This window comes from Esox lucius, chromosome 7, assembly GCF_011004845.1.
Source record: "Esox lucius isolate fEsoLuc1 chromosome 7, fEsoLuc1.pri, whole genome shotgun sequence".
NCBI classification, from domain to species: Eukaryota; Metazoa; Chordata; class Actinopteri; order Esociformes; family Esocidae; genus Esox; species Esox lucius.
The window spans coordinates 9,813,783-9,836,223 of NC_047575.1; the positions used below are offsets into that span (position 1 = coordinate 9,813,783).

Sequence of the window (22,441 nt, forward strand, 5' to 3'; positions counted from 1 at the left end):
TTGCTTTTCTCCGATTACACAGCCCGGCAAAAAATATGAAGTTACACATGGAATCATGTAGTAACCAAAAACTTTTTAAACAAATTAAAATACATTTATATTCTTGGTGACAGCATTTCACACTCTTGGCATTATATCAACCAGCTTCATGAGGTAGTCACTTGGAATGCTTTTCCAAAATATGCTGGGCACTTGTTGGCTGCTTTTCGTTCATGCTGAATTCCAATTCATCCCAAACCATCTCGTTTGGATTGAGGTTGGATGATTTTGGGTCATCAGGTCATCTGATGCAGCACCATCACTCTCCTTCTTGGTCAAAAAGCCATTACACAGCCAGGAGGTGTGTTTTGGGTCATTGTCTTGTTGAATAATAAATAATAGTTCTACTGAGTGCAAACCAGATGGGATGGCATATCACTGCAGAAGGCTGTGGTAGCCAAGCTGGTTGAGTGTGCCTAAAATTCTAAATAAATCACAGACACTGTGACCAACAAAGCATCCCCACACCATCACACCTCCTCCATGCTTCACATTGGGAACCACACATACTGATATCATCCATTCTCCCACTCTGTCTCACAAAGGGAAAAAAAAAACTCTAATTTGGACTCGTCAGACCAAAGGACAAATTTCCACTGGTTTAATGTCCATTTCTTGTGTGTCTTGGCCCAAGCAAGTCTTTTTTTTATTGGTGTCTTTCAGTAGAGGTTTCTTTGCAGCAATTTGATCATAAAGGCCTGATTCAAGCAGTCTCCTCTGAACAGTTGAAGTTGAGATATGTCTGTTACTTTAGCTCTGTGAAGCATTTATTTGGCCTGTAATTTCTGAGGCTGGTGACTAACTTATCCTCGGCAACAGAAGTTACTCTGGGTCTTTTTTTCTGTGACGGTCCTCATGATAGCCAGTTTCATCATAGCACTTGATTTTCTTGGCTTTCAAAGTTCTTTACATTTTCTCTATTGTCTGACCTTCATGTCTTACAGTAATGATGGACTGTCATTTCTCTTTACTTATTTGAGCAATTCCTTAATTAATATGGACCATTACAAAACAGACATAATGATGGTCTCCTGTATACCAACCCTTCCTTATTACAACACAACAGATTGGCTCAAATAAATTAAGGAAATAAATTCCACAAATGAACTTTTAACAAGGCTGAACCGTTAATTGAAATCCATTTCAGGTGACTACCTCATGAATTTGGTTGAGTAAATGCAAAGAATGTGCTAAGCTGTCATCAAAACAAATGGTGGCCACTTTGAAGTAACTAACTTATGAAATGTAGTTTGAAATGTAATGTTTTGGTTACTACATGATTCCGTGTTATTACATAGTTTTGATGTATGCACTATTATTCTACAGTGCAGAAAATAGTAAAAATTAAGAAATACCTTTGAATGAGTTAGTGTGTCTTAGGTTTTGACTGATGCTGTATAACATGTTCTGGAAGAGCCTCACACACGTCTACAGATGCACCATTGACAGCATACTCTCAGGCTGTCGGGTACAGAGACTGGTCCGCCCACGGTTGAATGGCTCTTCAGAGAGTCGTGAGGTCAGCCCAATGCACCAATGGGTGTATGCTGCCTGCACTTTAAGACATTTACTTTACACAATACAGGTAGAAAAGTCAAAAAGATCATTGCAGGAGCAATGGGAAGTTCATGCTGCTGTCAACCAGCAGAAAAAGACGGTTCACAGCCGTTCAAAAGTTTGGGGTCCATTCAAAATTTCCTTTTTTCCCATGAAAACATACATGAAATTAGTTTGAATAGGATATTTTACAAAATGCATTGGAAATATAGTCATTGATAAGGTTAGAAATAATGATTTTTAATATAAATAATTTTTAATATAAATAATAATCATTCAAACTTTGCTTTTGTCAAAGAATTCTTGATTTGTTGCAATTACAGCCTTGCAGACCTTTTGCATTTGTTGTCAATTTGTTGAGGAACTCTAAAGGGATTTCACCCCATGCTTCCGGAAGCACCTTCCATGAGTTGTATTGGCTTGATGGGCACTTCTTACTTAACATACGTTCAAACTACTCCCACAGCTCATAGGGTTGAGATCCGTTGACTGTGCTGGCCACTCCATTATAGACAGAATACCAGCTGACTGCTTCTTCCCTAAATTGTTTTTGCAGAGTTTGGAGCTGTGCTTTGGGTCATTTTCCTGTCGTAGGAGGAAATTGGCTCCAATCAAGTGCCATCCCCAGGGTATGACATGGCATTGCAAAATGGAGTGATAACCCTCCTTCAAGATCCCTTTTACCCTGTACAAATCTCCCACTTTACCACCACCAAAGCACACCCACACCATCACATTGCCTCCACCATGCCTGACAGATGGGGTTAAGGAATCCTCCAGCATCTTTTCATTTGGTCTGCATCTCGCAAATGTTATTCTTCTAAATCTGATCACCTCAAACTTAGGTTTGTCTGCCCATAACACTGTTTTCCAATCTTCTTCTGTCCAGTGTTGTGGTCCATTGGCCAATCTTAATATTTTCTTTGTATTGGCTAGTCTGAGATCTCATTTTAAGCCTGTAATCAAACCCACAATTGCTGATGTTTTAGATACTCAACTAGTCTAAAGAAGGCAAGTTCTATTGCTTCTTTAATCAGCACAACAGTTTTTCGCTGTGTAAATAATCAATTAGCCTTTTAAAATGATATACTTGGATTAGCAAACACAACATGCTACTGGAACACAGGAATGGTGGTTGCTGTTAATGGGCCTCTGTACACCTATGTAGAAATTCCATTAAAATCAGCCGTTTCCAGCTGCAATACTCATTTACAACATTAACAATGTCTACACTATTTCTGATCAATTTGATGTTATTTTAATGGACAAAACTTTTAAGCGGTGATATATGTATACTGCATTCAGTGCTGTTTGAAAGTATGTGATTCCTACAGGGTTGGTCAATATTTTTGTATGAAATAAAGAAATTCACTCAAATAAACCTAAATACTTATCTAAAGCTCAATTCATAATAAAGACATATCTATAGAAAGGACATGATTTAAAAAAATATATATTTAATTGTTTATTGAAAAAAAGTGGTTAATTAAACCTCATATTTCATGTGTGCAAAAATATGTGAACCCCTTCATTCAATAGCTTGTGGCACCTCGATAAGTAGCGTATCTTTGAGTAAACTTTTCCTACAGCCTATAGTCAGTCTCTGACATCTTTTTTGAGTGAGATTTTCCCACTCTTCTTTTTTAGCATGTACTGCCTGCTTCAGGTCCAACCACAGCATCTGGATTGGATTAAGGTCAGGACTTTAACTTGACTGATCCAAAACACAAATCTTCTTTCTCCTGAGACATTCTTTGGTAGATTTGCTTTAATGCTTTGGTTTGTGGTCTTTTGGAAGACTCATTTTCATCCCAGCTTTAGCTCCTTGACAGCATCTCCTGGTTTACATCTGAATTAATTATTCCCTTAATAATGTGTAATTGATCAGATCCAGAAGAGGAAAAATAGCTCCAGATCTTGACATACCCACCACCATACACAGCTGTTGGGATTGAGTTTCATTTTGGTGGTAGGCAATGTAGGGTTTTCATCATAGACCAACGAGTTTTGATCGCCTTTTCAAGCGTATATACGTTTAGAATGTTTTTCTCACTACCCTCTTCCTTATGTCCTCTGAGATTTCCTTTCCTCTCGGCATGGTGTGTTTTGCATTAACCTGTACGGGTAACACCAAACTGATCATGACCCGATCTCTAGTCTTTATTTACACTGATCATAAATTCTCATTTATATTATAGTGAATGGATTTTTATTATAATATATGCTCAATGGAGAACTGTGTATCCTAATATTTCTAATATTGCCGATTTTGCAGGTTTTCCTACTTACAAAGCATGTAGAGGTCTGTAATTTTTTATCATAGGTACACTTCAACTGTGAGAGACGGAATCTAACAAAAATCCAGAAAATCACATTGTATGATTTTTAAATAATTAATTAGCATTTTATTGCATGACATAAGTATTTGATCACCTACCAACCAGTAAAGATTCCGGCTCTCACAGACCTGTTAGTTTTTCTTTAAGAAGCCCTCCTGTTCTCCACTCATTACCTGTATTAACTGCACCTGTTTGAACTTGTTACCTGTATAAAAGACACCTGTCCACACACTCAATCAAACAGACTCCAACCTCTCCACAATGGCCAAGACCAGAGAGCTGTGTAAGGACATCAGGGATAACATTGTAGACCTGCACAAGGCTGGGATGGGCTACAGAACAATAGGCAAGCAGCTTGGTGAGAAGGCACAATTATTAGAAAATGGAAGTAGTTCAAGAAGACGGTCAATCTCCCTCGGTCTGGGGCTCCATGCAATATCTCACCTCGTGGGGCATCAATGATCATGAGGAAGGTAAGGGATCAGCCCGGAACTACACGGCAGGACCTGGTCAATGACCTGAAAAGAGCTGGGACCACAGTCTCAAAGAAAACCATTAGTAACACACTACGCCGTCATGGATTAAAATCTTGCAGAGCATGCAAGGTCCCCCTGCGCAAGCCAGCGCATGTCCAGGCCCGTCTGAAGTTTGCCAGTGACCATCTGGATGATCCACAGGAGGAATGGGGAGAAGGTCATGTGGTCTGATGAGACAAAAATAGAGCTTTTTGGTCTAAACTCCACTCGCTGTGTTTGGAGGAAGAAGAAGGATGAGTACAACCTCAAGAACACCATCCCAACTGTGAAGCATGGAGGTGGAAACATCATTCTTTGGGGATGCTTTTCTGCAAAGGGGACAGGACGACTGCACCGTATTGAGGGGAGGATGGATGGGGCCATGTATCGCGAGATCTTGACCAACAACCTCCTTCCCTCAGTAAGAGCATTGAAGATGGGTCGTAGCTGGGTCTTCCAGCATGACAACGACCCGAAACACACAGCCAGGGTAACTAAGGAGTGGCTCAAGAAGCATCTCGGTCCTGGAGTGGCCTAGCCAGTCTCCAGACCTGAACCCAATAGAAAATCTTTGGGGGGAGCTGAAAGTCTGTATTGCCCAGCGACAGCCCCGAAACCTGAAGGATCTGGAGAAGGTCTGTATGGAGGAGTGGACCAAATCCCTGCTGCAAACCTGGTCAAGAACTACAGGAAACGTATGATCTCTGTAATTGCAAACAAGGTTTCTGTACAAAATATTAAGTTCTGCTTTTCTGATGTATCAAATACTTACAGTATGTCATGCAATAAAATGCAAATTAATTACTTAAAAATCATACAATGTGATTTTCTGGATTTTTGTTTTAGATTCCGTCACTCACAGTTGAAGAGTACCTATGATAAAAATTACAGACTTCTATATGCTTTGTAAGTGGGAAAACCTGCAAAATCGGCAGTGTATCAAATACTTGTTCTCCCCATTGTACATTGTTGTTTATGATATCGTATAGACACTCTAAATATATATGAAAAAAATTATATATAACACATATGTGCACACAGGCATTTTTTTGGCTACACCCAAAACAGAACACGCTATAATGTAAGAACAGTAAAACCTTGAAACTCTGAGAATGTAAAGGTTTTAAGTAGAACTCTCTAGCTTGCCCCCAAAATACTGAAATCAGTTCTGAGTTGAACCACATCCCTGTGCAGAGATCTCTTTAGGTACCCTTTTTTCTACACTCCTCTGAAAAAAATATTGGTGCTTCGTCTGTCCCTGTATGAGGCCCATTTTAGGGGTTACAGAGAGAACAAATTTGGTTCCCAGTAGAACCATAAGAACCTGGATACTATATGGAACCAAACAAACAGGGAAATCCTCATTTAGAACCCCATATTCCAGTTATTTAATTATTAATAATGTCATCTACAATAGTCATTATCGCTGGGATATGACATATGTACAGTTATTGTATGGTATGATATGCTGAATGTGAATAGATTTTCAATTCGCCAAACTTTGCCCTGATTGTTCTAAAGCATTCAAAGACAGAGAAGGCAGCACTCTTCCATGCCGTAAGGCGAAGTCCAAGGCCTTGGACAATTTACTGGAAGAGATGATGAAATTTGGATGCAATGGTTTTGACTGTCTACACAGTGGTAGGTCTATATGTTATGTTAGTTTGTATGGAAATATTTATTTTAAAAGCAGGTAGCATAGTGGTTAGAGCATCTGACCAGCAACTGAAATGTTGCATGAGTGAGCTGGCAAAGCTGAACATCATTTTGTCCTAGAGCAAGCCAATTGACCCATAATTGATAGTTCAGTTTAGCTAGTCGTATATGGGAATTGGCATCTACCACCAAGTGAATGCAACGCATTTATTTGAAGGTTCCCCTAAAGAAGTCATATGTGTCATTCTGGTGGCTGTGTAGTTCTGGTGGCTGTGTAGTTCTGGTGACTGTGTAGTTCTGGTGGCTGTGTAGTTCTGGTGGCTGTGTAGTTCTGGTGGCTGTGTAGTTCTGGTGACTGTGTAGTTCTGGTGGCTGTGTAGTTCTGGTGGCTGTGTAGTTCTGGTGGCTGTGTAGTTCTGGTGGCTGTGTAGTGCATCCCATTCATTTCTTTTCACAAAAAAGCCACACAAGTCGGGAGGGTACGAAGTATATTACCAAGTGTATTTCCCCTCTGTCAATGTACTGTACACATAATTAAGATTGATTTCACAGGAACACTTTACAATATCATTGAGTGAGGACAGGGATATACTCTGAGCAGTCTATGTTAAATGGCACTTCATAAAAAAAAACGATGGAAGGAAATCACAGACAAAATGTCAACGTAATACAACTGAGAGAATGGCGATGTGAAGAGAGTCATGTCTGTCATTGTACAGAAAATGCTGAATGAAAAGGCAAACGAAACAGAAATGCCCCCCACCCAAAATAGAGTGCATGTCTTTTTTGTGTTTCATATTGATATGATTACATACAATAACTAACCTTGTCCTTAATGAAAACAAAGAAAAAATGTAATAATGACAATGTTGACATAAAATGAAAAAAATGAAATAAGACAATGATGTCTAATCATAGACAAAATGCTTCTTTTTTTTTTATTTGGCAACATAAAAAAACGAACCGTAGGAATGGCAACAAGTAAAACACCTAAATATCTGAGAAATAGCTATACAATTCACAACCCTTCAATACTCATCTGACAATAGTCTTTTAGTCACGGGTAGAAAAACCAGAATGCATGTTCGGTTTGCTTTCAAAGGAAACACAGTTTGTCTCTCTAAGAGATTTTCTTCTACTGTTTTTGCCTTTCCAGTTCTTTTTGTGTGTCCATTTTGAAGGTTAGGCCTGTCCCTCCTTTCCTCAGGGACCACCAAAAAGTTCTTAAAAAGTGACTCTGTGTCCTGAAGCTCCCTTTTCATATCCACTGTCTACTTCTCCGCAAAGGGGATCTGGCCGGAGTGAAGACAGTGCTAATTGTTGGGGCAAGACATCTCACAATAAATGTCTTTTCCATGTCTGTTCCACTCCAGGGAACAAACGCAGAAGCCATTCTTTTTTTTATCCCATAAACGTCTATACATATACAAATATGTTTACAGAGCAATATCTTTGCTACAGTAGCCTTTAGCTTTTTTCAAGATTTGAGAAGCTTGAGGAACTTCTTCCCGGATGGAATGAAACACTGTAGATTGTGCAGATCTCTCCTTGTACAGAGATGAGAGAATCCAGCTCATCTAATTCATCCAACTAGAGGTTTGTAGGCTGAATTGGACTGTGAACTGTGTATTCCCTTTGAAAACCTGTATTTTCCATAAGGAAAGAAATACGTCATGCTTAATACATGGTTCAATAATATCCGACCAGCAACCTAGCACCATGAGCAACCAGAGAGATAGACAGCGGAAAGGCGTTTAATTCGGGAAAACACAAAATGGGCTAGTCTGTGTATCGGAAGGTCACCTAATCTCCAACGGGTATGGTTGTCGTTTAATCGAGTAAACTCTACGACGTCGTTCCGCACTTCACCAAAATCATCTTTGGGCGTACACTGTTACACTGACACCCTTAATGTCACTGTGAACCACAGCCGAACAGTTGGTAGATAGGGCTGCTATATACACTTACATGAATATGGTTCTGATCCTGTGTGAATGGTAGGTAAACCAATATCAGTATTTGATATGTTGAATTCTGAATGGATAATTTACCGGGAGTCGTGGGAATAATGTTGGCAATTGTCTTTGTTTTTTTTTGTTGAAACTTTTTTTCTGTCGGGGTGCAAATGTAACAATAATGCTATACATTTGAGATACTTATCTAGGGGATAGATTGGAAGGGAAGGTCTGCCTTGAGCCTATCTCTCTCATGCTCTCCAGCCTTTGCTCTCCCTTAGACATAATACTCTTTGTCTTTGTTCTTCTTGCCCTTGGTGACGGTCTTGGCCACTGCGCCCGTCGGCGTGCTCGGCGTCTTCTCTAGTTTTACCATGGCCCCGTTGCCCTCGGCGACCGGGTTGTTGATGAAGTTGTGTCCCTGGTCCGTCTGGTAGGTGCCCTCGTCGCGGTTGCGGTACTTGTACATGGCGTAGAGGAGGATGAGTATGCAGAGGGCGGCGGCCGCCACGATGCCCACCACCATTCCTGTGGTGCTACTGGACTCCCCGATCCTATCCACCAGGCCGGGGTGCATTACCTTCTCACCAGGGGCCGTAGGGTCCGCTGTGGGCACATGGGGGAAATTGGGGGGGTACGTTAGTCCTGGCGTATTCCGCGAGGACGGAGGGGCGGGGGGCAGAAGCACCTGGTCGCGCGTGTTCATTTTACCCGCAGGGATGTGGAGCTGGTCAGGGTTGGTGGTGGGAGCAAGGGGGGGGCGGGATTTAGGGGGTTTCTGGGCCCCGCCCTCGCCGGCTGCGGGGGGCGGAGGAGGCAGGACTGTCCTGTCGGTGACCAGGGGGGAGTTTTTGTAAAAGTCCTCGTCATCGGATTCCGTCATCTCCCCCGAACCGAAGGCCGAGACCTCCACGGGGTCACCGCAGTCCTCCTGGTCCGGGGGGCAGGAGGGGTGAGGGTTGGACAGCATCAGGGTCTCTTTGGTAGTCTCGAGGGGGGACAGGGAGGTAGGAGGAGGAGCGGGGAGAGGAGGGAAACGGGTGGCGATGGATGGGGGCTCAAGGGAATCCACTGTTATTATAGGCAACACTAATTCACCTCCTACAGAGGAAAGAGAGAGGGGTAGGAGACACGTGCATTAGTGGAGCATTACCAGACCCCAGACACGACTAATGAACAATTGTGCTCATTACATTACAAACACAATGTGCCCATTAAGTAGCTAGGCTGTTCCAAATAATGAAATATTAGGCACTGTAAGGGCAAGATAATTGATATGGAAGATATTTAAGTATAATTATACAGTAGTGGTATCAATCATATGAATTTTTGCTTAGTTCACATTTCTGGACCTTTTAGCAAAGAAAGACATCAAACCATGGGATAAGGTCACTTACGTACATCAATATTGCCACAAGATTTTTGCATGAAGAGAAAAACAAATTAAAAAAAGCTGCATAACACTGATCTGAATGTTATTTTGGATTTCAGATGGTTATGTGCATGCGAATGACATGATTATAGTTTTCATGTTCATAGACACATTACAGCAAATCAAGCATCTAACTTTATGGCAGTCAATACAGTTTAAAAATTAACCAAAATAACAAAGTCACAAATGTATCAGAGGGAAAAAATTTACTAAAACCCTGTAAAAACAAAGATCAAGGTTAGAGAAGTAAGACAGTAAGAACACGTCAAGGGCCCCATTTACCAAATTCTACTGCTTGAAATATTTGCAAGAAAACAAGAATGCAGTTTATTGAAAAATATGTGAAAAACAACCCATTCTATATTTAGTATATGGAATAAACCTCACAAGAACACGTGGTTGTGAATTTGACTTTACTGAAGTGGTATGGCCTGTCTCAAAGTGAGGTGTGCATCAGATTCTCCCAACCTTATTCCTGACCTTTACCACAATGGGTATTCACTCTTTTCAGCCTGATTCTGACAGCTCACACTGGGCATGGCACGGTGAAATGTGAAGCCTTTCTGAAAAGGTCAAAAGCACTGATGGCTGTTGTAATATTAAGACCAGTAAGTCAACCACAAACGTCAAGGCCAGAGCCTTTTATGAGACTGTTATTAGGAGCACAGCCTCCGCCAGCCAGTTGTGGGCCAACACAAGTTTATCATTTCATTTAAGGGCGGAGGGTTGTACACAAAATATGGTATGACATCTTATAATCTGGAGGATAGATTGCTAGCTAGTGGCAGTAATGAGGTGTCCGTAACAGTGGGTTTAGTGGCTAAGGGAAAAGACGAGCCATTAGAACTGATAAAATGGCTGATTTAAGGCTAAATCGAGGCATGTAAAACCTACCCACGAGCCTGATAAAGCAAGCCTAGTTGCTTCTAGTGTAGGAAGACAACCAGTGGGGGATCACGGGAACTACGGCTCCCTCTGAGGGCCTTGCTATGGCTGTAACCCCTGGGCCCGGTCCGACACACCCACCTGTTCCTGGCTCACACTCATCCAGGTCCTCGTCGTCGCTGGGACACTCGGCGGAAGCCACCAAGATGTCGTCCGAGTTCTGGGACTGAGGAGGGGACACGGTGTTAGTGCTTTGTGATCTGTACACCACAGCGTCTAAACAGCACCTTTCAAAACTCACTCCTTACAACATTGGAACCCACTCATTAAAAAAACACCTCAGAACTTAAAACATAAACTAATTCTTTATGAACTACAACTGGAGAACTGCAGCCCTTGCTGTTTACACCAGATCTAAAAGATGATTGACGCCAGACTAAAGATCTTTCAAAGGCTAGCATTTCATTTCACAGTTGTTGTTCCATGATGTCATGGTTGTGCCCAAACCGTAGCAGCTGTTTTCTTTTCCAATACCTTCTATAGCTACCTGTCCAGAAATGAACATCCTGGACATATGTAAAAATATTGCATCATTTGGTCCAGAGATTACATGAATGCATCCGTTTGTCGTCACATGCCAAGGCCCTTAAACCCCATGATTAATTATATCGGCACATGTTTGATATGAGACACCAGTACTTGACAGCTTTCCCATACTGCATTTATCACTGGCTTGCCCGGAGCGCTTTTCCAAGAATCTTTCATCAGATTTTCATCACAGTTTCTAAGGCAATGTGTTCAATTCAAACATGTATTAAACTGTCACAGTGTATCATTTATCAATATGTAATATCAAAAGAATAGACACACTGAAATATTTACAAGACAAAGGCAGCATCAGAAAATGTTGTAGGGGGGAATGTAGTTACTACCAGCAACCAGTAGGAGTAGTCAAACCTAAACCTAGCTTTCACTGTGACCTTCAGTGGGAATCATTTAAATTCAACAAGGGCTAGAATATGTAAATCAATGCTAATGACCTACATTTACATAGACAGGGACGTTTGATATTGGAAGTAACCAGTTAGGCTGTGATTGACAGCAATTTATCTTTTTGATTATCGTATGGACAGGTTTAATCAACTTATATAGCAGGAGGAAGATGTCTCTGGCCTGTCTTAACGTGTGAATGTATTTACGGATTTAAATAGAATGTGTTTAAAATTGCAGGAATTTGACATGCTTACAGAGCAATGGAGACAGATAGTTCTCACTGTCATCCATCAAGTATTCTTTTAGATGCATGTATTTAAAGGGGATTAAAGCTTATTCTTTGTTAACAATGAAGTGTCAGAACTTCGGTCAGAACAACTGCTTAGCCGTTTATAGGACAGTAAAACAGTTGTTATTGGGTGTTGCCTCTTTCTCTCTAATCCGCACACAACTAATAACGGCACTGTCGTGTCGTTAAGATTCTCTAATTAAAAGATGCTGTATTGCTGCAAATTAAATCTGCCTGCCTGCATTCATAAAGCTATTACTGCCTCCTTCCACATGTCTGTGTGTACAATGCCTGTAGTTTCATGGGACAAGTCTATTGTTTGTAGTGGAATTTGAGGTATTATTCATTTGGTTTGGTTCATAATTTATGACATGACACCATGAAGAATGCTCAGCCCAGAGACTCAATGAAAACCCGTACCTAAAAGAACTTTCACAGTATTTCTTATTCCACTGTTATCTAATGGTACCGACAGAGTTGACTGTAAGAAATCTAGATTTTCAGTATTGTTCTGTGCAACGTTTTAGGGAGGAGACCTGCTGTCTTTCAAGGACCCAAGTATGAAGGAGAAAGAAATAATCAAAACAGAGGAGACGAGTAATTACAAAATGTCTTTGTCCTAATCTCCTAAACTGTGTCTATGCGGTTCAATATTTTGATAACCTCTGATAACCCATAACTATAAACATGTTATTGTATTGAAAGGGCGCTTGTGGTAGCTAGCCACATTTTACCGGGAGCATTAAGAAAGCAGTTCTGAGGTGCTCTGCTGGTCTCCCTCGGGTTAATTACATTCACTGGATTAAAGCTACTTCAAGGTATCATGTGTGTGGGGGTTCATCAACATTCATATAAATGACTATTGGGTCGCTGGATATGGAAATATGGAAAGCCAATTTAGTCATGATTGGGAGAAATTGTTATTGAGCTTGACCTTCCTTCATCTCCCGATCAACAAAGTTAAGCGTTCAGCAAATACGGTATAATCCTAGGAACCCGGGGAGTATTAGGACATGGAGGTCTCTCAACAACTTACGCTGATTCTTGTGAGGCCTTGAGCATGAATTTACACTTTCACACACTCCCAAATACACATGAAAGACAGTACAAAAACAGTAAGCGTAAGCTCTATCTGCAGAAAACTCAGTACATCTGTAGCTTATTGTGGACATGTAGCTTCGTAGCCAAAATAACAAAAGGGTGCGTCATTTCTCTGAGCAAGTTTTAAAAACAGTGTTTTTTAACAACAGCGGGTTTTGTAACTACTGAGGGGACCGCAGACACATCACTGAAAAGGCACAACAAGTGAACGGAACTGAATTAATTTCCTCAACAGAGAGACAATCTTTTTAGTTTGAAGGAGAGACCAGCAAGGAGGGGAAAAAACACTTTGAACAGAGAGCTTGCTAACTTAAGTTCAAAGACGTGTCTAGGTTTTGTGCTTGGTCTGTATTTCCTTATTGAAAAGCTTTTGGTTTTAATGAGTAATTACGGCCTCTTATTGGCAAAAGCAAGCAGGACGGTCATGTCGAAAATGTTCAGAGGAATTTCTAGAGTGAGAGATTGTTCCTGTGGAAGTGCTCTTTAAGGGTTGTTTTTGCAGAGCTCTGATTCGTCTGATGGCTGAGTGGCTGAATTAGTTCTAATGTAGATGGAGTGTCGGTCTCCTCCAGGATAATGGACATAGTGTCTGTCTGGAGTATTCCCAGAACTCTCCAATCTACTGTGGTCTGTCTAATGCCTTCAACCATCACACTAGCTCACTGTCAGAATTACTTCTATTATGAGAATACCATACACTTCCTTAAATATATCCCATCTTACTCTTAACATCCTGTTGTAGCATGAAATGCAAACCTGGAATGTATTTATTGTTTAAAAAGGTGTCTAAAGTCCTTAAGATCCACTTTACAATTTTCCTAAAGGCAGGATCAAAAACGGCGGTTAACAGACCGATAAAACGGCTAGTCAGATCTTCGGTCGTCTTTACATTCTCCACCCTTAGAACCCAACCTTCGAACCACCCCTAGAACCCAACCTTCTAACCACCCTTAACCCAACCTTCTAACCACCCCCTAGAACCCAACCTTCTAACCACCCTTAACCCAACCTTTGAACCACCCCCTAGAACCCAACCTTCTAACCACCCTTAACCCAACCTTTGAACCACCCCCTAGAACCCAACCTTCTAACCACCCTTAACCCAACCTTCTAACCACCCCCTAGAACCCAACCTTCTAACCACCCTTAACCCAACCTTTGAACCACCTCTAGAACCCAACCTTCTAACCACCCTTAACCCAACCTTTGAACCACCTCTAGAACCCAACCTTTGAACCGCCCCCTAGAACCCAACCTTCGAACCGCCCCCTAGAACCCAACCTTCAAACCTCCCCTCCCCCGCCCGGCACACACACTCCCGAGCCCTCCGTCTCACCTGGGAGATGCTTTCCCTCATGCTGGGCGAGCGTTGTCTGCGGGTGGTGGTAGTGGCCATGGTGGTGGTGGTCTCCATGATGGTGGTGGACATGTCGGAGGCGGCCAGCGGTGTTGTGGACGTGGTCTCAGTGACCAACACCGACAGGGAGTCTCCCACCAGTCTCAGGTTGCCCTCGGCCTGCACACTGGGGTCACTCTCCGCCGCCAGCTTCAGCACCTGCAGCCCGTTGTAGTACAGCCCGGAGATCTGACCCTGGAACGGACGACCCTTGTCCTGACCCCCGATCTTTATCGCCGCCTGGCTGTTGAAGATGGTCAGCTGTCGTCCTGTAGCGAGGGCAGGCGAAACGGAGGAAGAAAGTTGGAGAGAAATGGAGGGGGAGAGAGACGGACGCAAAGAGGCAGACATCCAATTACAGTATGAGTTATAGTGAGCTGGATACCCTGAAGGGCCTTAGCAACAAACAGCGAACTTAGTACAGTTGTTAAAAAAGGTGTAAATATGTTATAAGCTTGTCTGAAATGTTCAATTCAATAAGTGTTGCACTGCATTTTTTAAAATATAATTCTATTTAGTTGTCTTACAGGCCCCAGATATTAGACCCAATATATTCTGAGGGTACAGTGTTGTTCATTTGTATGTTAGATGGGGAAATGAAAGACTATTCAACTGGTTAGTGTTTAAAAGCGGAGTTAAAGGTTTAGTTCAATCCTGGTCATTGGGTCAAAAATCGGACTAGGAAATCGGCAACGTTTTAGCAAGATGGAATGATGGCACTCTAATACATATAATTTCACTTTAATTTAGCTGTTTACGGAGTTTTGAGAGAAACAAGTCATAGGAAGTGGTTTATATAAACTGATGGACGATGGGGTATTTTCCCTCTTACAGGGGTCGGCGGCCCAAACAGAGCTCCTCTGGGACCCACTGTATTAGGTGAACCAACTCCCCCTGGTGGAAGGGAACGAGTCCACTCTTTTTCTCCCATCCTCGATGGCCTAAGGGGGGTTAACTCCACCCCACTCGACAGTAGAACAGTAGCAGCGCTGATGAGCACTCTTACTGTTATATCATCAACTGGAGGGATCAGCATGTTCACAGAGGCTAATGGAATGTGCCCATCTCAGGAGAATGCTGATTAACTATGTAGCAGAGTGTTTCAGTGACAGTAATCTAATTGGTCTGTCAGGGACTGAGCTGCTGAACACAGCGGTCACATGGTTGCCAGATATGCAGGCAGGTATCTGGAAGTAAAGAAGGGAAATTATTTTCGTGTTGTGTGTGGTCACATTAGGCCGGGGGAGTTTCGCGTGGCCAATAAAGGGCAGATTTCAGACTAACCATCTAGTTAAGAGAATTTAGAAAGACCAGGATGTGAAATTAAATTGAGGGTTAATGGGGAGATACCGCAACACTTTACGCAAGAAAAACATTTGATTAAAAAGAAAACGACAGTAGATGTTCCTTTACCAGCTAATTAATCCAGTCGGTTAACATGTTAATTATCATTTTAAGGATGTTTATGTCACAAGAAGGATAAACAGATAATAACAAGGTAAGAACATCAGCAGCATCTAATTAAACACAGTGGTTACGAAGGACGTTGTTGGAGGGTTAGTCAAGGGAATGTTTATTTCGTTCATTGGTTTAAAAATCTCTGAAGAGGCGCAGCATTCCCAGAAGATCTGGGGTTGCAAAGGATACCTGGTGGTGGTTTTGCTGTTACTTATGGGATAGATGTTTTCCAATGACACGAGGTAGTCAACTCAAAGTGACTAACAATGCTAGGCCTGCGATGACTGTTCAGAGTATCTTCAGCACAGTCATTATCGTCCGCAGTCAATTTAAGTCCACAGTCCAAACAAACCAAAAACCAACACAGTGACAGCTTTAAGTCCATACCATACATAGGTAACAGCATTTGATCCTTTGCTTTTTCTTTGTTGGTTTGCCTTGCACCTCTTCCAGGGATTTGACAGAGGGGACTTAACTGGATTTAGAAACTGTTTAATGGATTAATTGATTTCTGTTGTTTACCTTTGTCGAGTAGCCACTCGTCAACTACCCGACCGAGTCTGTATGGGATTCTTTGTCTAGCAATAGCCAGGCGCTCATTATCAAAGTTCCCTTCAAAGAATTTGGAGAGACAGATTAGAGGTTAAAGTCTGGAAGTTGAAAGATCACATGGTTAGAGACAGGGCATCATGGCTAACACGTTTAGCAAGTTGTCCATTTTAACCCCAGCTTCAGGTTAAAAGAAACTTGTGCTTTACTTGGTGGTTTAGTTGAGGGACAGCAACACAGGGTACACTAGTTAGAAAGATGTTTAGGTCTATTTATAAAGCACTGAGCTGGTTATTTAAAGGGGGGGATTGGTGTAGTGACATTTTTTAGCAAGCATCAGGGCCTAAAAGCAGAACAGAATAGAAGAACAATACACGTTATTGGGAATAAACAGAAAGACAGCATCAATGCATGTGTTTAAAAGATAACATCAATTCACAGTGGAAACCTTAAGAACCGTGAAGACAGCAAGAGTAAATATCAGGAAGACATTTTCATGGGTATTATTATCTCAATGGAAGGAAACTCCATTCACACAGAGAGGCCTAGAAGGGTTCCATATTTTAGATGAAAGTCATCCCTGATATTTTGTTCACAGGTATTGCAATCAAATGTTGTTAGTGTCTCTAAACAGATAACATAGATACTCTACTATTGACTTGAAAGTGTGTGTTTAAAATGTTGACTGGTACTATATGTCTAAGCAATGAGGCACAAGGGCATGTGATATATGGCCAATATACCATGACTAAGAGCTACTCTTACTCATCTCAGAGGGCCTGGACACACCAGCAGGGGTATATTAGCAAATATAAAAATATATATTATATTTTAAAATATATGATATACCCTTAAAATGACTTACTGCTCTTATAAACTGGTTACCAACACAATTACAGCAGGAAAAAGTGATGTCATAACTGTGGTATACGGTCTCATAGACCACGCATATCAGCCAATCAGCATTTAGGATTCTAAAACATTCAGGATTCAGTGTAAAAATATATATATAAAACACACAGTTCATTACTTCAGGAATATAAATTATACAGACATGAAGTACAGGACATTTCTTTTGTGAACAAATCCAAGACCTCTAACGGTTGAGATCTGTGCTAAGCATGGCTTTAATGAGATCCCACATTTTCTCCCAGGTCTGTGTGAGTCTGGGTGACACGTATTGTATCACACTCAGAATGAATCAACGCTCCAAGAGAAGGACTACAATGGCACCTGAACTTCCTTTCTGACATCTCTCATCTAGCTCAGAGCTCTTCATTTCCACCACTCCACTCCTTTCACATCCTCTTACAGTGGTAATATTATAGTTGGGCCAATTACAGCCCGGGTTGGTGCCCCAGAGGTGGACTGCTGGAATGGATAAGGTACATTCATCATTACAGAAGCCGGGAGACGCCCTCCACTTGATAGAAACCCTGACTATACCACACCTGAACCACTGCGGCGCAATCGACCACCATGCTAATACTTAAAACCAAATACGGGTGCTGTGCAATGCAGATTGGGTATGGTCAGATAATGCTGTATATTAAATATCCAGAAAATGTCTTCCTGAAGAATTATATGAATGAAGAGTAGAGGGAGAGTCCTGTCAGAACGGGTACCGCAATAACTTAACTACTGCCCAATTTACAGTCCAGTCCTTTAACTGTAACATTTCATGTGAGCGTGTTTAAATGTGAGTTTTAATTGATTTTTTTTCATGAATCATAAGGATGTGATAGATTGATTGACAGCTGCTATAGCTCTCTGAGGTGATTGGCTTGAGAGGATTCAAGGTGAGGGCTTAGGGAACCAGAGAGAACGACAGAACGTTCTGAGACACCTGTTCCTCGTCCTACTCCACACTTTTCTCCCAACACACATCCAGGGCTCTCAAAATAAAAGCAAATTTTACAGGCGGCGGGAAATAAAACGAGAGCTGGATTTGGCTGAGGGGTCCTTCATTGCTCCAAGGCTGTGTGAAGATCCCATTATCAGCTCCACTCGACTAGCAGCCAAGCTGGCCGCTGCAATAACTGTGAAGAATCCAAAAGCCCTTCCTCTGCTGGGTGTATTCAGCAAAGGCAGCTTGAGGAAAATGTGTCCATTTCAGATTGTTATTAGATTGTTTATGCAATAGTTATCTGTGCCCACCATGTGGCAGCTCCTCTGAATACATAAAAAAAAGTAAATTGGCACATATCAGAATCGAACGGTGGGGCATGCTGAAAGAAATACATAAATGTAGTCTATGGTAAAAGGCACATTTCCAGTTCCATTTAGACTTTCATGCCAAGCGTATTCAACAACTGTCCCTGAATTGGTGATATTTTACGTCCAACGTCTGGAGCTGAATTGAAATCACCATGCACCATCCTCGATGCTTGTGTTTCAGAAGCCCCAAACAATTAATGAGCCTGTTTCTTGGTTTATGTCTTTGTTTGTTTCTCTCTCCCTCTACCTCCTTATGGCACACCCACCCCTCACCACCATGTCATAATGTCCCTGACCCGTGTCTTACCTGGCGGGTAGCGCTCGATGACAGGCTGGTTGTCCACCTGGAGTGTGGCGTTGCCACCACTGCGTGTGAAGCGCACAACATGGTACTTGCCATCGCTAACTATAACAGCCGGCTCGTCAATGGTAATGTCATCCGTCCCCACGTTGAAGATCACGCCGATCTTTCCTAGTTCCTGAAGAGGGAAGAAAGAGAAGGGATGTTTGATAAGCGTGTTTCTGAAAGGAAAGGAAGAGAAGGTCTGAACCACTGTGCCAGCAATGAGGAAGACATGCCGTGGTTGTTGTTGTTTCAGAGCTGCAGGGGTGGACATACCCTCGGTTGAGTGGCCCTGAGTTATCGGAGTGACGTATATGAGGTACAGTGTTGTATTCACCAACATTGGAACTATACAGATTTTATTGTGTGAGAAAATGGATGGAAAATCTATTTTATTAGGAGTTTTGCCACTGATCAATAATAAAAAACATCCAGCAATGTCCAAATCTGGAAATGTTTCTAAATGAATTACAAATATAAAACAGAAAATAACTGATTGCCTAAGTATTCACCCACTTTGCTTTGATGCACCTGAATGCGCTGTGCATGCTGCAGCTATAGCCCCGGTGCTTCATCAAAGTGATGTTTGTGGGAGGGGCAAAAAGAAAACAGCTCACATGAAATCTCTGCTAGAGATGTAGGTAACTCTGAGACCAAGGGGAAGATATAGTCAATTCATTTCTGTTTTGTATGTGTAATTAATTTACAATAATTTGCTGATTCAATTTTTTTACTTCGACACTATGGACTTTTTTGCAATGATCGCAAAAACATTTTGATGTCATGTTGTAACACAAAATGTGGAGAAGTCCAAGGGGGTGAATACTTTTGAGAGCCGCTGTAGGTTGGACTGGTAAACTACGTCTCCATTTTTTCCCATCACCACCTCTTCCTGTGTTATCAACCTGGCTCTGGCTCCCTGATGTGGATCGTTGTTGTTGACGACAACCCCCCTGCTGGTTCTCCTCCCCCTGACTGGACCCCTCCTTTTACATTGCATCTTCTCTCCCACTCGTGTCTCATTTCCAAGTATTGACATTTCTTCACCATTTCCGAAAATAGACTTAGAAAACTGTGGCACGTTTTAACGGCAGAATGTTTGAATTGTTCGCAGTAATTTATGCTGCTTCTGGAAAAAGACTGTCAGTTTCTGAAAGAGAAACAATGGCAAATTGTTGTGGATCTGTCTGCACAACATTTGAATTCAGCAAGGATTTTCATAGACTTTTCCCTCAGCCTAATATGATGGACTGCCAAAGAATTGAGCTACAAGATCCATCACAAACATCCTCTCCTCTAAGCTCAAACACTGAGGCATAATGTGGTAATTACTGAGAAAAGCATTTCACATGTAAAAAAAAAGTTTTCTATATCTTTCAGATGTAGGAAACGCCCTCCAAAAAAATGTCCTAATGTTTTTTTTTAACCATTTTACCTATTAATCCTTTTATGTACCAGGTGAGTGACTAAGAACAGATTCACATTTTCAGTAACATCCTGGGAGTAATTAGGGCCTTGATGAAGGACAAAACAAAGTTGTTTCAGATTGCTGGCTCTGGGATTCGATCTGGCAGTTGCTCAGTTGCTCTAGGCACTTGGCCACCCTGCCATCCTCAATACCTGTTTTGCTAAGTTACTGTGTGTGTGCTTTCCAAGCTTTTTTGCACAATTTCTGACTTCAAGTTGCTCTTGATAAGAATTGCTGCTAAATTACTGAAACGTAAATAAAAAGCAATGCAGTAAGGGCAAATTTTACTGTAATTAAATTTTATTTTTGAATACCTACATGAACAAATGTTGCCCCTAAAATATTCATGCCTACATACCTGGTTCAATTAAACAAGATTATCCATCACAGCTTCTAGAAGGACCTTTCCTACTGAGATTACCTAAATTCGTTGAGGAATTCCAAAACCAATTCAGTCTTACAGTCACTTTTGTAAGAACCTACATCTTAGAAACATGTTAAGTTCTGGGAACTAGGCCTGAGCCACAAGTTCCACAGGATATCCATACGAAAGTCACTGATCGCCATGGGAAAAACACAAGGTATCGGTATACTACAACATGCTTCTACTCAATCAACGGCCTATGGATTGCACAAGATTTGTTTTGTGTCCTTCGCGGATGTGGAATGGCAAAAACATTATCAATATTATTGAGTTCCAATAAGACAATTTCAAGAGAGACGCAGTAAAGGCTACAACAGTTCTTAATCCTCCTGGACTCCATGATTACTTCAGCCATGTAGTGGACTGTCGAGTCAAGAGGAGCCACCAGCACAGAGGAACACTGGTTATGTACATGCCAGTGGCCGTAGTGGGTCTGGGTTTATGTTTTCATGGCCCTGGAGGAATTATTTCTTTTTAAGATCCTGAGGCACTAGACTCTTTCCTCTGTCAGATCTGAATTGAGACAAGGGCCAAAATATACACTGGAGAACGGTTACAAACACCCCTGCCCTGTCCTCCAAAAACTATAATCAACAAATGGGAGTGCAATGATACTTCTACAGTACAGCAGTGGCTGGGCAGGTCTGCAGTGTAAGAATGTCTGTCTTATGAAATGATTTGCTTTCAGATAGTGTGCTGAGTTTCACAGGGTAATTTGATTAGAAAGGGACTTGTCCAGACTGAAAGGGGACATCAACACAGTACCAGTAGCAAAGGGGTAGTGGTTGCTCGTTGGTTATTTTTCCCACCTACAGCCAAGGTCTCAAAGTTAAAAACAATATTTAAAAGTGTAATATTGTTTGGGCATGTCATTGATTATTTCATATTTTGATTGGAAAATGAGAAGCAGCATGAAGAATAACAAGCAAGGACTCTCAACGGAAGGAAAGATAAACTGACAAATAGGAGTGCATGCCTGTGGATATAATTTTGTGTTTCTTTTCATCTCAGGGTGATGCTCAGAAACATGTTACTGACATCACACAGCTTTAGTTGTATTATATTTCTCAGTTAGAAAATTTAGTTAGCATAACATAATGATACAGAACATGAAAAAAGAAGGATGTTTTGAAACCACAAATTGAAGGGTCCTATGAATCAAGCATATCGGATTAGGACTGCTGATGTAGAATAAAAGTATCAAGATCATTTTTATGACCAAAAAGTAAAAACTGGTTCCAGTTCAGCACTATATACCTCAGACAGTTTATACTGTACATTGCATATTCATACTGTACATTACATATTCATACTGTACATTGCATACACGTGATGATTTGATAAAGAATCTTGATGGAGTTGGTCAAGTTCTTTTTTGGTGGATTTCTCAGACATATAAATGAATGAAGTCTATGCTGGCATTTTGGTCCAGGTCTAGGTATAGGCCAAATCTGTGTATGGCAGACTAGCCTGTTTTTCATTGTAATGTTTACTTTATCAATGTTTAAGTGTTTTAGCTCTTTGGGAAGATTTGCCTTGATTACTTCAGAGAAGAGAGATTTATATGTTTTCAGTTTTTCTTTACATAGGCTTATTATTTGGTGTTATTTATTTTAATGAGATAAATTATTAATAATATTGCATGTTCTGGAGACATGTGTCAGCGTTTTATGTTTTGTTATTCATGTTCCTGGAATAAAGACATAGGTCTGTGATGTTTGTGTGAATTGAAGCTTTAGTAAAGATGACACAATCTGTAGAGCATGAACAGGTCCATATGCCACACTAAGAACACATAGTCTAAAGATATGATCTCTGAATGCCA

The 22,441-nt window shown here is 41.3% G+C and overlaps 1 protein-coding gene across 14 annotated transcripts in view; it reads right to left on the minus strand.

Moving 5' to 3' along the window:
- Nucleotides 1-6,577: 6,577 nt before the first annotated feature.
- Nucleotides 6,578-22,441, minus strand: part of nrxn2a (neurexin 2a) — a 240,832-nt gene continuing 224,968 nt past the window's right edge. For 6 of the 14 annotated variants that reach the window (XM_034293174.1, XM_020048376.2, XM_034293175.1 and 3 more), the window contains 5 exons: nt 18,689-18,860; nt 16,138-16,227; nt 14,098-14,426; nt 10,520-10,604; nt 6,578-9,162 (listed from right to left, as the gene is read on the minus strand). In XM_034293174.1, the coding sequence (XP_034149065.1) occupies nt 8,339-9,162; nt 10,520-10,604; nt 14,098-14,426; nt 16,138-16,227; nt 18,689-18,860 (1,500 nt within the window). In that variant the 3' untranslated portion in view covers nt 6,578-8,338. The remainder of the gene's footprint in view (nt 9,163-10,519; nt 10,605-14,097; nt 14,427-16,137; nt 16,228-18,688; nt 18,861-22,441) is intronic. The other 8 variants (XM_034293178.1, XM_034293176.1, XM_010870588.5 and 5 more) reach the window with 4 other exon arrangements.